Source organism: Kogia breviceps, chromosome 17, assembly GCF_026419965.1.
Source record: "Kogia breviceps isolate mKogBre1 chromosome 17, mKogBre1 haplotype 1, whole genome shotgun sequence".
In the NCBI taxonomy this organism is placed as follows: domain Eukaryota; kingdom Metazoa; phylum Chordata; class Mammalia; order Artiodactyla; family Physeteridae; genus Kogia; species Kogia breviceps.
The window spans coordinates 45,545,462-45,560,982 of record NC_081326.1 but is presented as its reverse complement, the minus strand read 5'-3'; the positions used below and the strand labels follow the sequence as shown (position 1 = coordinate 45,560,982).

General features: G+C 42.5%; 1 protein-coding gene across 5 annotated transcripts in view; it reads left to right on the top strand.

Annotated features, from left to right (window-relative positions):
• Positions 1–281: 281 nt before the first annotated feature.
• UBR5 (ubiquitin protein ligase E3 component n-recognin 5) overlaps positions 282–15,521 on the top strand; it is a 143,136-nt gene continuing 127,896 nt past the window's right edge. For all 5 annotated transcript variants that reach the window (XM_059042978.2, XM_059042977.2, XM_067017424.1 and 2 more), the window contains exon 1: positions 282–859. In XM_059042978.2, the coding sequence (XP_058898961.1) occupies positions 798–859 (62 nt within the window). In that variant the 5' untranslated portion in view covers positions 282–797. The remainder of the gene's footprint in view (positions 860–15,521) is intronic.

Below are 15,521 nucleotides of genomic sequence, written 5' to 3'. Positions count from 1 at the left end.
CCCTCCCCCCTCCGCCTCCTCTTTCCCTAACACGTGCTCTCCGGAACACTCACTCGGGAGATATCCCACCCACCCCGGGGCGGGGGCTGGGCTCGGGAGCCGAACGGACCAATCCGCACGCGCCTTACAGCGTCGTGGCCCGACAACGTTGAGCCGCCCAATCGAAAGGGTCTTACCGCCCGTTTCCCGGAGCCCCGCCCCCTCGCTGCCGTGCCCCCGCCCGCCGGTCTCCTCCCTCCTCCTCCTCCTCCTCCTCCCGTTTGCCCCTCCCCCGCCGCTCGGGAGCGGAGCTTGCGAGACGGAGAAACTGGGGCAGAAGTGAAGATGGCGGCGGAGGCGCTGGCGGTGGCGGCGGCTTCTCGCCAGTGACGCGCGGTGCGGGCTCATCTCCCTCCCCACCTCCCTAGTCCGGACCCCGTCCGCCACCGGGACCACACCGGCCCCGCAGCCCTCAGCCCGTCCCGCTCGTCCCTCCCCAGTCGGCCCCTCTCCCGACGCCCGGCTGCCGCTGGCGGCGGCGCGCCTCGGGTTCCGGCCGCCGGCCTCGCACTCCTGCGCGCTGTCGCCGGGAGAGCGGGTGGCGTGTTGATCCGCCCTCCTGCCCGCCCCGCCGGAACGCCGCGCCGCGGACACACGCCCGGCGGGGAGGCGGCGGCGGCCCCTGCGCATTTGCTTCTCTCCATTTGGGGACTGGAGGGCGGCGGCGGCGGCTGTGGGTTTTGGGGAGGGGAAGGGGTTGGGGGGGGAACAGAGCGGGAGGGGGGCCGTGCTCAGGAGGAGGACGAGAAGGAAGCACCATGACGTCCATCCATTTCGTGGTTCACCCGCTGCCGGGCACCGAGGACCAGCTCAATGACAGGTAATAGGGCCGGCGGGCGGGCGGGCGGGCCGGCAGGCTGGGGGAGGGGCGCGTTCCCCGCCCTCCCCTCCCCCCCACCTCCCCCACGGGGCCGCGCCGGGGCGGGTGCCGGTGTTTACGCGCCGTCCGGCGGTGAGGGGGGAGGGTCCTCGCTGCACACGGCTAGGCCCCTTCCGGGGCAAACTTCTGGTCCCTGGGGCCCGGGGCTGTGGGGGCAAGCGAGATGTGGACGGGAGAGCGCAGTGCACCCTCCACACCCTCGTCCCTCCTCCCCCCCTTCCACGAAGGAGCCGCGTTGAACTCGGTGGAGATGGGGGGGGATCCGGCTCCCGGTGGGGGGGAGCTGTAATTACCGCCCGGCCCAGGCTCGAGGAATCCATATTAGTCAAAGTTGAATTGAGACAGACAATGCGGATGGGGGATGGTGGAGGTAAAAAGAGAGGGAAGAGGAGAAGCCGGGCGAGGGGCGCCGGGTTAGGCTGGGCTCGCCCGGGGCCCTGGGAGCTGTGTCTGGGGTGGTGGTCGGACCTGCGGGGCCTGGAGATCCCGGGGGAGCGGGGAGGGTGGGGAGAAGCTGATTTCCAGCGGATCGCGGTTGTGGGGGAGGGAGGAAGCGCCATGATTATTGTTATTATTATTAAATTTGAGCCCCTGCAGTGAGGTTTGCCTGTCCGGGGAGGGGATGAATTTAGGCGCGGGTGGGGAAGTGGATTAGCTTTCTTTTGCTCTGCTACTCCCGAAATGGTGCAGGCAGCTCCTGCTCCCGGCCCCTGTGGTGCGAGCTTTTTTGTTTCCGTTTTTATTCTAATGATAGTGTTTTCCTGAGTTGTAATTTGACAGCTGAAAGCCGAGCGTGGAGTCAAAGGAAAACTCTTACGTTTGCAGTTCGCAGTGCTGCTTTTCTTAACACGCTGTAAAATTTCTGGGATGGGTTTTGCTATGGGCGGAGGAGGAATTATGATTTTTTTTTTTTTTTTTTTGCCTTTCATAAGAAGGCTGTTTTGGCCCTGGATTCCTCTCCTTCCCTCCTCCACCCTCCCCTGCCAGGTTAGGATATTGAATTGCAGGGCCGCATGTTCTCAGGGAGCTGAGATAAAGCAGGAAAAGTTCCTTCACTGTTGCAAAAGAGACTCCGAGGAGGTTGAGGGAAGCCTCCATTAAAGCAAGTCTTAGAATCTAGGACTCAGTTCTAATGATGGGCTAAATGTTTACAGAGTCAGAAAGGGGGACATTTTAAGTCTCTTTCTATTCCAACACTTTCGCTGCTCTCTATTCCTTATAAATATGGAAGGCCATCTGGGCCCAAGTTTAGAAGTTAGATATAATTTTTGCTAAGTGACCGGGTGACATAAATTGCATGATGCCCTGTTTGTCGTGAGCTTCCCGGCGGGAGGAAGAGGCCTAACTTGCTGCTAAGATATTGGCCTCTGTCTCGGAGTATCTAACCGCCTCAGGTGGGGCGGACAGCCTTTCAATCCGGGAAGCTGGAGGCTTGGTTTCTGGTGTTGGGTTTGCATTTGTCTAATCTTTGCTGTAACCATTTAGTATTTATTAACATGTTTGTAAAACTTTTGGAATACTTTCTGAAAATACTAACCATTTGGAATTGTCGCGTAGTTCCTTTAAATACTGAAATAAGTTTTAAGTCATTTATTTTAACATTTTGTAATACGATCTGTACTCCGATTTTGTTTCATTACAGATCTTTTGTTAAGACTTTCGCATAAGGTTTTTTGTAAATTTTAGAACCACTCTAGTAGTGTGTATAGCTGTAGTGTCTGTCATTCATAGAACCGAGTTGGTAGTGCTTGTAGTGCAACTTGTCTTGTAACTTAGAAAATTGCACCAGGAGAGAAGTAGGGTATGTTTTTTATATTAGTCCTAACTATATATACCAAGAATCCTGATTAGCTTACTCAATTGACTGTGCATGCCAAAACCTATTTTGCAGTTTTGTTGGGCACTTTGAATAATTTTTGAGCATTCCTTTTGTTTCAGCTAGTCTGGAAATTGACATGTATCTTTTTTAAAGCTACCTTTTCTTTTTCCATTCCTGGTGTAAACAATCAGCTTTGTTTTTGATTTCTGTAGTGTCGGTATACAATATTAAGAATAGTTGGATCATCTTCAGTTTTCATTTCATGAGAAATAAAAAAGGTGGATCTGATGAGATCATACAATGTGTGCATCAAGGAGGCAGATACTTGAACAATAGGAGAGGGCTGTAGGTAAAATCTTAGGAACCTCTAGTTTTATCTAGTAGCAGTAAAAATGTCTGGTCTGTTGAGACTTATGAAGGCATCATTTGAGGTCGTCATGCTTTTTTAGTTTTGAAAAGTAGTTGACTTGTGGTGGAGCTGTTCTGTGTCTCCCCTTCAGAAGAAAGTTCATGTTTGCCTACCTAGTTGCAGAGTAATAGGATCAACCTTTTGCTGCATTGCTTGAGGGAAATCTGTTTCCAAACGAGGTTGGTTTTCTGGAACCTTACAACTTACTAGAATAAGCCCAGAATATTTTTGTCTTCAGGTAAAAATCTACCGAAGTAAGTTTTGGTAATAGAAAAGAGTGTGTTAACAATGGGTTGATTTTCTATGTATGATAGTCACAAGTGAAATGATAAATGGTAGTTCGGGATGAAAGATCTATAAATAGGTAGACTTTAGTCTTTACCTGGAAAGCAGTAAGAGTGGACAGGCAGCATGGTGCTACAAATAAATTGCTCAGTCAAAGAAAACTTAGGGGTCTCAAAACACCAATATTTTATTCTACAAATAAATTGTCTTTTTAAAATAACCACATCCTGTTAAAAGTAATATAGTTCATTTAGTGTAATAGTGTGATGGCTCAAACATTTAAAATGTACTCAGCATTAAAAAAAACACTGTTTGTATCTGATTTTTTTTTTTCTTTGTGTTTTCGTACTTGCTATTTCTGTGGTGTATATTTGTATATTGGGTTAAAATCTTTAATTATTGGCTCTGGGAGACCAAATAATGCAGTAGATGAATATAGGCGGGGATGGCTGGGGCAGAGGAGAGGAATTCAGAGAGCCTAGGATGTTGGTTGTAGCTTTCCAGAGTGATTACAAGGTCCCTGGTGCAGAGCGTTGACCCTCAGCAAATACTCATTGTGTGCAATTGAAATCATTCAGTGCTCGGATTCTTGTGTGACATTTTGATTTTCTTTCTAGTGAATTTCTCCAGTTAGTGCTATGTTCTTGCTTAAAACATTGTCTCGAGGAATAGCAAAAACCATAACAAGAACATGGTTCTTAGGCATTGCGATTAAGGGGAGAGCTGGAAGTGCCAGCTCACCAAACCCTGGAAAGTGCCAAAGAAGTCATGTAGACCACTTTTTTCACTGATGAGCTGGAAAATCAGGCCCTGAGTTTATAGAGTTTATCCAGGGTACTGACAGAAGAGGTCCACATGATGGGTCTTCTGATGTTTAAAGTCCAGGGCTCTTTTCAGCATTCCACATGGCCTGTACTCTGGGAAATCTCTGCTTTGTGAGTCATCACAGCCTTTGAGCAGCCACCTACCTGTCTTAAGAGTTTTGATTTCCCTTTCCGCTCAACTCCTCCCTCCTGGGCTCCAAATTGATTTAGGCCTTTTGTCAGGGGGTGGACCCTCTTAACCCTTTCCTAGTACTAGGTTAGGAGAGACCTTTTAAGGTGATGGTGTCCCTGTGACGAGTCCCTGTCTTGAATTACTCCTCGGGATGCAGGTTGGCTACATTGCAAAACAGTTCTCGGTTTTGGTCTGTATGTGGAATTTTCCTGTGAGCTTCACTTTTAGGCATTATAATGTGTTGTGTGATCATAAACAGTCTTGGTTGAGATTGTCATATCGAAAGGGTTTTTCTCCAAGGAGCTCCCCCTTTAGATGCTGTAAGGCTGCATAGTAAGATAGTGTAGACAGGGGTTTGAAATTTGGAATTCCTAAATCTGGGTTTGTCTCAGCTCTGCTACTTATTAACTGTGTTGTGGTAATTGAGTCATTTAACCACTTACAACCTCACTCCCTGTCTCTCCTCCTCCCCACCCCCCTCACACCTCAGTTTCTTTCTTTTTTTAAAAAATATTTATTTATTTATTTTGACTGTACCGTGTCTTAGTTGCGCCACACGGGATCTTTAGTTGTGGCATGCGAACTCTTAGTCGCGGCATGCGTGTGGGATCTAGTTCCCTGACCAGGGATTGAACCCAGGCCCCTGCATTGGGAGCACGGAGTCTTACCTATTGGACCACCAGGGAAGTCCCTCACACCTCAGTTTCTAAATCAGGTATAGTACACACGGCAAGGTTGGTGAAGAATAGTTGAGATAGTAGGTGGGAAAACACAATATTACAATGTAGGTTCTGTGGAAAATATTATAAAGAGATGGTTAATTTTTACTGCTTTTATGTGTTGTCTGGTTTCCAAACAGAAAAGCAGGAACTCAAAGAAATTGCCTTAGAATATCCTTAGCATTGAATGCAGAATCCAGACTGTTAGTCTTAGATCAGCGATTCTCAGCTAGGTGCAGTTTTTGCTCCCCAGGGGATATTTGGCTGTGTTTGGAGACTTTTTTTGTTTTTCTTTTTTTTTCCCCGGTGCTTGGGCCTCTCACTGTCGTGGCCCCTCCCGTTGCGGAGCACAGGCTCCGGACGCACAGGCTCAGTGGCCATGGCTCACGGGCCCAGCCGCTCTGCGGCATGTGGGATCTTCCCAGACTGGGGCACGAAGCCGTGCCCCCTGCATCGGCAGGTGGACTCTCAACCACTGTGCCACCAGGGAAGCCCTGGAGACATTTTTTGATTGTCCCCGTTGGGGCATTGTTACTGGTCTCTAGAGGGTAGAGACCAGAGATGTTGCTAAACACCCTGCAATGCACAAGACAGCCCCACAATACAGTATGGACCTGTCCAAAATGTCAGTTGTGCTGAGGTTGTGAAACTGTCGTAGATTATCTTGAATGTACATAGATGTAAAACTAAATGGAAATTCATGAGGAAAAATTCAAGCAATGTAAGTTAGTCTCAAAACATGACTTATTTAAATTGAAATTAATTAAAATGAAATAAGATTAACAAGTCAATTCCATGGTAGCAGTGGCCATATTTCAAGTGCTCTGTACCCACATGTAGCTAGTGGCACCAGATTGGACAGTGCAGATACAGAACAGTGCCATGATCACTGCATATTCTGTTGGGCAGCGTTGACATAGAAAGTGCTTTTTTGCACAAGGCATGGCATTTAGTGAGTGCTCCTTTTTTTAAAAAATTAAGTAATTTATTTATGGCTGCGTCGGGTCTTCGTTGTTGTGCTCGGGCTATCTCTAGTTGGGGTGAGCGGGGGCTACTCTTCATTGCGGTGTGAGGGCTTCTCATTGCGGTGGCTTCTCGTTGTGGGCTCTAGAGCGCATGCTCAGTAGTTGTGGCGCACGGGCTTAGTTGCTGCATGGCATGTGGGATCTTCCCGGACCAGGGCTTGAACCAAGGTCCCCTGCATTGGCAGGCGGATTCTTAACCACTCCGTCACCAGTGAAGTCCGATTGTTCCTTATTTTTATTAAGAACTGTTGGGTTTTAAAGACAAGCATATCCTCGTCCACTCAGTAGGAGCCAGAAAATAGGCCAGGGATTATGTGGAGCCGAATGAACAAAGGTTGTGGTGGGTAGAGGTTATAATAGTTGAAAGCTGCCTAAAGTTTAATTGTGCTGCACCAAAAAACACAAGTATTAGGGTGGAATAGAGCATCACATCACCAAACCAGTGGGAAATCTGACTCTTTGATTGTTGAGATTGTTACCTAGAAACAACAATGCTAGAGTGACTTTATTGGGAAGGTACAGGCAAGCTTCACTAAAATGATTAAGTTGTTTAAGGAAAGTAAGATTAAAGACAGGGTATGAAATAGCCAAACAAAAAATTGAAAATCAAAACAAACGAGGGAAGATCAGTGTTATAAATCAAGAAATCAGTGACTAAATTGTAGGTTTAGGAGTAAACAGACACTTGGGAAGGAAATTACATAGTACATAGGAGTACAACTAGGAATAATGGGATGAACTTTAGAAAGGTCAGGGTTTTTCCCTTAACAATTAGGTTATTGAGGAAATAGTCTCTAAAGGAAAGTTTAATCACTGAAGACTGTGTCAAATTACGCCTAAGTAGATTTTGCAGGGTGTATTGAGTGGAGTAATTTTATGTTGCAGGATGATGTACTCATGACTTTTTGCCCCGTTTTTATCATATATACACTCGGCCCTTGGTATCCATGGGTTTCACATGCGCAGATATTGAGTGCAGACTATTCATTGTACTGGTTATTTTATAAAGGGACTTAAGCAACCGAGGATTTTGGTATCTGCGGGTGCTCCTGGAACCCATGCCCCTCGGAGACAGAGGGATGACTGTACTTCAAGTTAAGAAAACAAACTCCAGTTATAGTCCGTGTTTCTGTCATTTTGACACCTTGGCATTCTGAATTAATGACAACAGTCTGCCCTCCTGGGTCACTGTAATTATGAAATGTTGATTTGTTTTTATAATTGATTTTTAAGTTTTACTGTGAAAATTATTTTAAAGCTTTTTATTATGGAAAATTTAAAGCATGAACAAAAGTAGAGAGGATGGTATAGTGAACACCTATGTACAAGAGTTATCACCCAATTTCAACAGTTATCTACTTGTGGCCAGTCTGGTTTCAAGCCTCTTCCCTATTTATTCCTTTTCCTCAGATCATTTAATTGATATACCTTCGTTATGTATCTCAAAGATGAAAACTTAAAAAAAATTACCTTAATCTCAAAGTTCAATCTGTTTAGATTTTCCTGTTGTCACATAAATGCTTATTTTTTATGACTGACAGTTTTGAAATTTTACATAAAAAACTGAGTTTTAACATGTTAACAAAATTTGACATTCTTAAGAGTAAGAGAAAATTTGTTTGCATAATAGCCTTAGAAGGACAGGCAGCATCACACTGGAAATCTTAATGTTCCTTACAGGTTGACTGATGCTGTCATTTCTTAACCTCCAGTGTGATAGCATTTTGTCAGCAAGTCGCTTGTAATAATGGTTATGTAATGATGGAAAGACAAGATTCTTGAAATTAAGTGATTTTCTGTGGGGAACATTGAGGAATAAGAATAAGTCATGAAAAGTTTGCAGCATTCTTCTAAGTTAATGTATAGAGGTAAGACTACTGGTAAATTGAACTTGGCTATTAGAAATTATTCTCTAGAGGGATCATATTTTACGTTATTTTCTTGATAGATCACTGTAGTGCTAATAAACCCCTTCAAAATGAGAAATATGGTAAATTCTTAGATAACTGTGGTTTGTGACATTATCATTTTTGTCAGGATATTGAATAAAGTGTTAAAAATTAATGTTATTTCACATGTAAATAAAAATACAATTTGTTTTACCCGAACAGCAAAAGTAATGTTATTTGTTCAGTTTCCAGTGGTGTCATTCACCTTAATAAAATGTTTTCAACTTTCGTTCTCCTTATGTAGTTTGTATCTCAGCTTTATTGAAGTATAATTTACATACAGTAAAATTCACCCATTTTTAAGTGTACAGTTTGATGAGTTTTGACAAATGTATACAGTTGTGTAACTACCACCACAATCAAGATACAGAACATTTTCATGACCCTCAAAAATTCCCTTGTGCTCCTTTGTGCCCAAAAGTCCCTTCCCCCATCAGGCCCCTGAAAACAATTATTCTTCTTTCTCTCACTGTAATTTTGCCTTTTTTAGAATTTCATGCAAATGGAATCGTGTTTGGTGTCTTTTCCTTAGCACGTGTAGCAGTTTTTCTTCTTTTGTATTTGTGGTAGTAGTATTTCGTTGTTTGGATATAATACAGTTTTGTAATCTGTTTTCTAGCTGATGGGAATTTGGGTTGTTTTCAAGTGTCTGGCTACTTCTTAGTTTTTATTTTTTAAAAATTCCTTGCTATAAAAAACATTCTTATAGAAGATCTGGAAAACAAAGATCAATTTATAAAGTCTAGCAAGGTTGCCATCACTGGTAATGTTTTGGTGACTTTCTGGTCCCATTTTTCCTATACATGGATTTTTTTTTTTTAATATAGTTGTGATCATGCTGGATATAATTTTATGTATTTTGAAATTTTTCTTGACTCTAAAATGTTACGTTAATTTTCATAGGAGAAAGCTACTCAAAATTTTTAAAAAAGTACATTTTTCTCGATAGCAAATTTTCATGTTAATGAAAAGTACTGGTATATATATATTATATATAAAGAGATTATGTTTTGAAATTTCAGTAGTAATAGTGGTAGTCTAGATTGCTAGTTATAAAGATTATGACAGTGTCCAGTCTAGGAAGCACTGTGAATTCTCTTTAATGAATCAGTAGAATTTTATTTCCATTCTCATCAGTTCAGGCCCCATTTTTTGTAGTACAGAAAAGAAAGTGTTGAGAACCTACCATTTCAAGAAATTGGCTCTGCTCCAGCATGAATCTGCTGTTCCAGAATTCAGACCATAAGGTGTTCTAGCTCTTTTTGTGAACTCAGATACCAGGTTTTCCTCACAGACAATCTGAAACTCCAGAGGTGGGCTTTGCATGAGCGGCTCCAAGACCCTCTTAGAGGCCTGGTGGAGGTTCACCTGAGTGTTTTTTCCTAGGAAAGCCTGCTCTGTGACCTGAAAAGTCGAAGAGGATGGGTTTTGTAGGCTTTAAGAAAAACTCAGATTTGAGATGTGCAAGTTAACTTGATGAAGAAAGTCAAAGAAGCAGAGACAATATAGGGTTATTTTGATGTCTAAATGATGAAAGCAGGGTTTTATATGAAAAGCTTTGAGGAGAGAGGGGTATGTGGGCTTGTGCAGTTCATCATCTATTTTCTTAGGTTGTGGGAGTGACTTTGTTTCCTGTCCAAAGGGAATTTGAACTAGTCCAGTTGGTGCTGTGTGTCATCATCTGCATATGGAAACTTTAAAGGAAGCACTAGACAAGTGATTTTTCTTGTGTGCAAATCTAGTTTAAAATTCTCTTAGTATGCTTCTCTTTCTAGTGATATTTAAACTTCATCTCCGACAAGTCCCTTGGTGTTTTCCATAAGTGATTGCATTTTTCTGCTTATCAGGTGTTCTGATCATTATAGGTAAAGAATAATGAGAAGGAGGGAGTCCTAGGATGCTCTGGACAGTGCACCTTTGCTTTCTATGGTTGTTGTTTGGGGAAGTATAGGAACTGCTTTTTCTTTGCTTCCTGCAGTTGCCAGCAGGCATGAATACAAATTGGTGCCACATGTTCCGATTGATTCTCTGTTAGGTTTCTGTCACTGCTGAGGGGATGCAGAACCAGGAACGGGTGTCTTCTCTTGGGCAGGTTGGCAACCCGTGGTCTGCAGGTCAGAGATGACGTAGGGGCTGATTTCTTTGGCAGTTGCTCATCTTTCTGCCACTTCTGACAGCCGAAAGATACCGGAAAATAAGTACAATTCTTGCATCCAGAGACAGGCGGCAGTATGCGGTTAGCAGCCACCCCATACCATCCAGAATGTCTCTGGTTTCAGAAAACTCTGCTGAGTAGTGGGGACTTTAGGCCAGTTGGTCTTTTGCTTTCCTTCTCCAGCGCGCTTGACTCCTCAGAAGTCTCTTTGGAAATGTGAAAAGCTGCTTCAGTTGGCATGAAGATTCAGTCTTGTCTTTGGTGAACTCTAGGACATTCTTGAGGGGTTTTTGGTTTTGAGCATGATATGTTTAAAACCTTTTTTGGAAATGGAAAGTCTTTCTGGCAATAGTGTTGAAGTTTTAAAAGAGTAACATAACCTAACCAAATTGTAGTAAAAACATTTATTGTGGTGGCCTTTTCGGTTGAAGAGGTTCTTGGATTTAAAGTAGTGCTTCTCATAGTGTCGAAACGGACCACCATCATCAGGAACAGAAAAGTGTGAGGACCCCTGTATAAAAGGCTCTCACCCACATTTCTTTGTTTTAAAATTAAGTGATGACAGCAAATAGGGCCAAGCTAACCAGTTCCTCACTGCCCCCAGCCATCCTTTTCCCCTCAGGCTATAGGTTCTGTAGCTGTCTGTTTGAGAATGGGGTATTTTCCTGCCCTTTGAGGCTAGAGTAATTTATTTTTGTTTGCTTTTCTGTTTTTACAAATGAGATTTAAAAACTTTGAATAATTAACATAAATATTAGGTCTGTCCCAGAACTATAAGATGCTGAGAGGATCGCTTTTTAAAAACAGATGTCAGTGCTCGTAGGCTTACAGTCTTGGTTGGGGGAGCGATGCTGATCACAGACCAGTGGCAAACTGGTGAAGGAGGTAGTTGAGTTTGACCTGTGTAAATATTTGCCATGTGTTGCCTGCACAGGGTTAGATTAGTTTCCCTTGTTCAGTAAATGTTTGTGGGCTTCTCAGACATTGTGCTAGGCCTCGGGTGGCTGCACCAGCCCTTCCTGGAACTTGGGTTGAGAAGTAGTTGGAACTTTTTCTAGCTCATTGGGAAAGTTTGGAGAAGAGTGAGGTGATAGACTTAGTGGGCCCAGGGAGTGGCATCCGGTAGGTGGGTCATGTTTATTTATTTTTTAAACTTTTGACTTTGAAATAATTGCAGACTCACAAGTAGTTGCAAAAGTGATGCAGAGAGGTCCCGTGCACTCATAACCCAGCTTTCCCCAGTGGTCATATCTTGACTGTGCCAAGTATTTTTCACATCCTTGTCAAAGTACTAGAGACAGGAAGGTACATTTTCTCCATATGTGCTTTTGAAAATTGTTTATTTTTCTGGTAAGATAACATAGATTAGAAGACACAAATTTAAAGAAAACTTGGTATTCTTAGATGATTTTGAATTGATGGGATATATAGTAGGCAGTCTGTCTTTGATGTGATGGTTATGGGATATAAATTGAAGGAAAACAGTGGTTGGGGGTTTGTTTTTTTCTGTGTGTGTCTGATACTAATTGGCCATGTGAACATGAATAAATGATATGACTCTCATTTGTAAAATGAAAGAATTGGACCAGATCGTTTAGGATTTTTCTGCTCCAGTTTCTGTGCTCTTAGGATTGTGGTAGGGAAGAGGGCGTTTGTTTCGTAGAATATGGCTCAGAGGGAGAATGGACTGAGTACGGTTGCCCATGGTTTCTGTTACTTAAATTTTGTTGATCAGTGGAAGAAATAAACAGGCAAAGTGGGAAATAAATTTTACTCTTTTATTCAATGAGTAGTTTGCTAACTAAATTATATACATTGGGATGCACAGATGATGGCCTCTGCCCTCACGGAGCTTTCAGTTTAATGGGGAGACACATGACAATAAAGAATTAAGTGCTAATAGAGACTATAAGTCACAGGGAAGAAGGGTCTGATGCTACAGCCTGGTGCTTGCAAAGGGCTCCTGAAGACAAGGTTTCAGGGTGTGGGGACTGGTTCATCCTCTTAGTTCCATTCTCTTGAGGCTAATGAATTTTCATTTATAGGCATTGAAGATGCTGGTAGCAACTAGAGGTTCATCATAGATGTCTGTATTTGATATTGATAATCAGAGTTTTAATAATAGTCCAGAACTCTTGCATTGTTTAAGAACAATTTACTTCTAGACAGTGGCAGGTTTTTTTTTTCCTTTGCTTTTTGTTTGCAAAAGATCTGTCTAGGGGTAAAAGCACAAGAGGATAATGGCCTGTCAGGGTGTGAAAACAAGTTGCTTCATCCTAATGCTTTGACTTAGTTTTGGAAGAGAAGATATTGGGAATTGGCAAGGAGGAGGGGAGACTTGAAGAGCTTATGTGGGTAGTCTGTGCTCCTTTCTATTCATGCCTGCACAGGCTGGGATTGACCCTATATGGCTGCCTTGAATGCTACCAGGAGAGTAGTGTTGGAGCACAGAGACAGTTAAAAATGAGACCAGGTGTTCTCTGACTTTCATTGTTATTGTCGGTGTTTAAAATGAAAATTTCATGTAGTGCACTGCCGATAAATATTTTAAGATTATTTATGGTTCTAGACATTCATGTGATAGATCTGTTTTAATGGATATAGAATTTCATATTGGATTTAAGACCCCAAGGTGAGATGAAATACTCAAAAATGTGTTTTCTGAATTTAGATATATCTGGCTTAATCCTTTAAATTTTATAATATATTTTAATCTGTCTTCAGGTTTGTTTTGTGATATTGACATTCATTATCCAGTATTACAGTTCTTACAGAGTTTAAGAGTGTTACTGTGTATCTGAAAGAATTTGTGTACCATAGGCAGGCCCTGATGGAGAAGGAGCCCTGAGAACTGGAAAAATACTAGATTTGGAGTCAGGAGACTTAGTCCTTCTACTAATCAGCCATGTAATCTTGGGCAAGTCATTTTCTTGCAGTGAGTCTTAGTTTTAGTTTACTCATTTGTAAGATGAGGGGATATATGTGACATCTGAAAGTTCATCTCAGCTTTGAATCTGTGTGATTATGGGCCTATAGATACTGTTTTATGAGTTGTATTTAATATATGTTAGTCAGCTTTGCCACTCTAAGGTTTGATTTCTATTCCTGCCTCAGACCTGCTCTTCTATTCTTTTGTACTTGTTCTAATGGGTATCTAGAAGCAGTGGACATTCTAAACTGTGAATACCTTGTTTGTTTAACTGGAGGGGAGCTCTTCAAAACCAGCCCAACTCTTCTGTGTTTTGTTTTTGTTTTTGTTAATTTTTTAACTGGTAGGGCTCATGTATTTGATCTGGCACAAATGAATTTAGTATAATTATGTTATCTTTTCATTATGCTTTCCATATAAATTTAATGGGGGAAGGTTCCAGGTAGCAAAAGCTTATTTGAAATAACGTGTGATAAAGCAAAAGCTCATTGACAGCTTATCACCTCACCTCCTGGGCTTGGGAGTGTTTGCTCACCTTTGGTTGGTAGTGGGTTGGGACTGTTCGTTGTCTTTCAGGAGGCTGTTTTGGCAGTCCTCCTACTGTCAAGTGCTCAGTGAGAACTTATCTTCTCTTTTCTAGGATACCTATTATTGTGCTGTATGGTAGACTGTAATAATTGGTATTACCTTTCGACTTGACTAGACCGCAAGTCTACTTGATTTTCCTGAGTATAAAGTCATTTTTGAGATATTCAAAATTTTACATCAAGGAGGATTTTAGGATTTTCATGTTTTACAGCTGAGGAAATTGAGGGCTGGAGTGCCCAGATGATTAGTGAAGTGTCAAAGACTAGACTCTGCATTAATTCAGCTTTATTGTTTTTCCTTTTCTTCTTGGAATGGGCATGGGAAGTAACTTGTTTTTCTGATACACAGCTGTTTGTGTGTGTGTGTGTAATATATATATATATATACACACACACACCTGTTAGTGTGTGTGTGTATATATATATATATATATATATATATATATATACAACACAACACCTGTTAGTGTGTGTGTATGTATATATACACCCACACACAATTAAATATTAACATGGGGACTTCCCTGGCAGTCCAGTGGTTAAGACTCTGCACTTCCACTGCAGGGGGCGCAGGTTTGATCCCTGGTTGGGGAACAGATCTTTCATGCCACAAGTCGTGGCCAAATAAAAAAACAATCTATCATATAGAGCTATTTGTATGGAAAATTTTGATCAGTTTTTTTAAAGAAATGTATCCTGTTTGCAAAGGCACAGTAAAGTTTCATCTTATAGACTATAGGCAATAAAGCTAACAATAAACCTTCTTTGACACAAACCATATTCCCATTCTCTGTTCATTTGATCTTGAGAAAAGTCTAGTATGTCCAGTAGTTTCAAGGATATCATTTTCACTTAAAAGGTTCTGATATATTTAATTTGTAAATCTCAGACTGATATAATAGAGTTTTGGAAAACTATACGAAGTGCCTTGTTAATGTGTGTAATCCTATGTAAAACACATTGCTTCTCCTGTGTATATATATATATATTTTTTTTTTTTTTTTTCTGTACACGGGCCTCTCACAGTTGTGGCCTCTTCCGTTGTGGAGCACAGGCTCCGGACACGCAGGCTCAGCGGCCATGGCTCACGGGCCCAGCCGCTCCACGGCATGTGAGATCTTCCCGGACCGGGGCACGAACCCGTGTCTCCTGCATCGGCAGGCGGATTCTCAACTACTGCGCCACCAGGGAAGCCCTCCTGTGTATATTTTTTAAAATTAAAGAAATGCACATTTGAAAAAAAAATAGTAATATGTACACAGTGTGTATGCCATTAAATAGTATGTCATCCTTTAATTAAGCACATTTTGTGAGGCTTCTGCTACATGTCGGTTCTAGTCTTGGGTGTATGATGGTAGAGCTTAGTCTGTGGGAAAGACAGACCATTACAGAGCAGTATGATAATGAGCATAGGGAAAGAGGAAGTAAGGGATTCTTCACCAGAGGCACATACCCCAGTCTTGCAAAGAAGGAACAGCTTATTGGAAGAAGTAATGTTTAAAAGGAGGACCAGGATTCTGAAATGTTTAAAAGGAGGACCAGGCTGAGGAGCTGGTGGGGAAGATGTGTGATGTAGGGCAGGGCCTGGGGGACTAGCAGAGCTTTCTAGGCAGAAGGAACAGCATGCGAGAAGACCCTGAGGTGAGAGAATGCTCAGAGTACCGACATAGGGTTTCAAATCAGTTGAATAGTTCTCTTGTAAAAAAGAATACTCTCTTAACTATCTTCA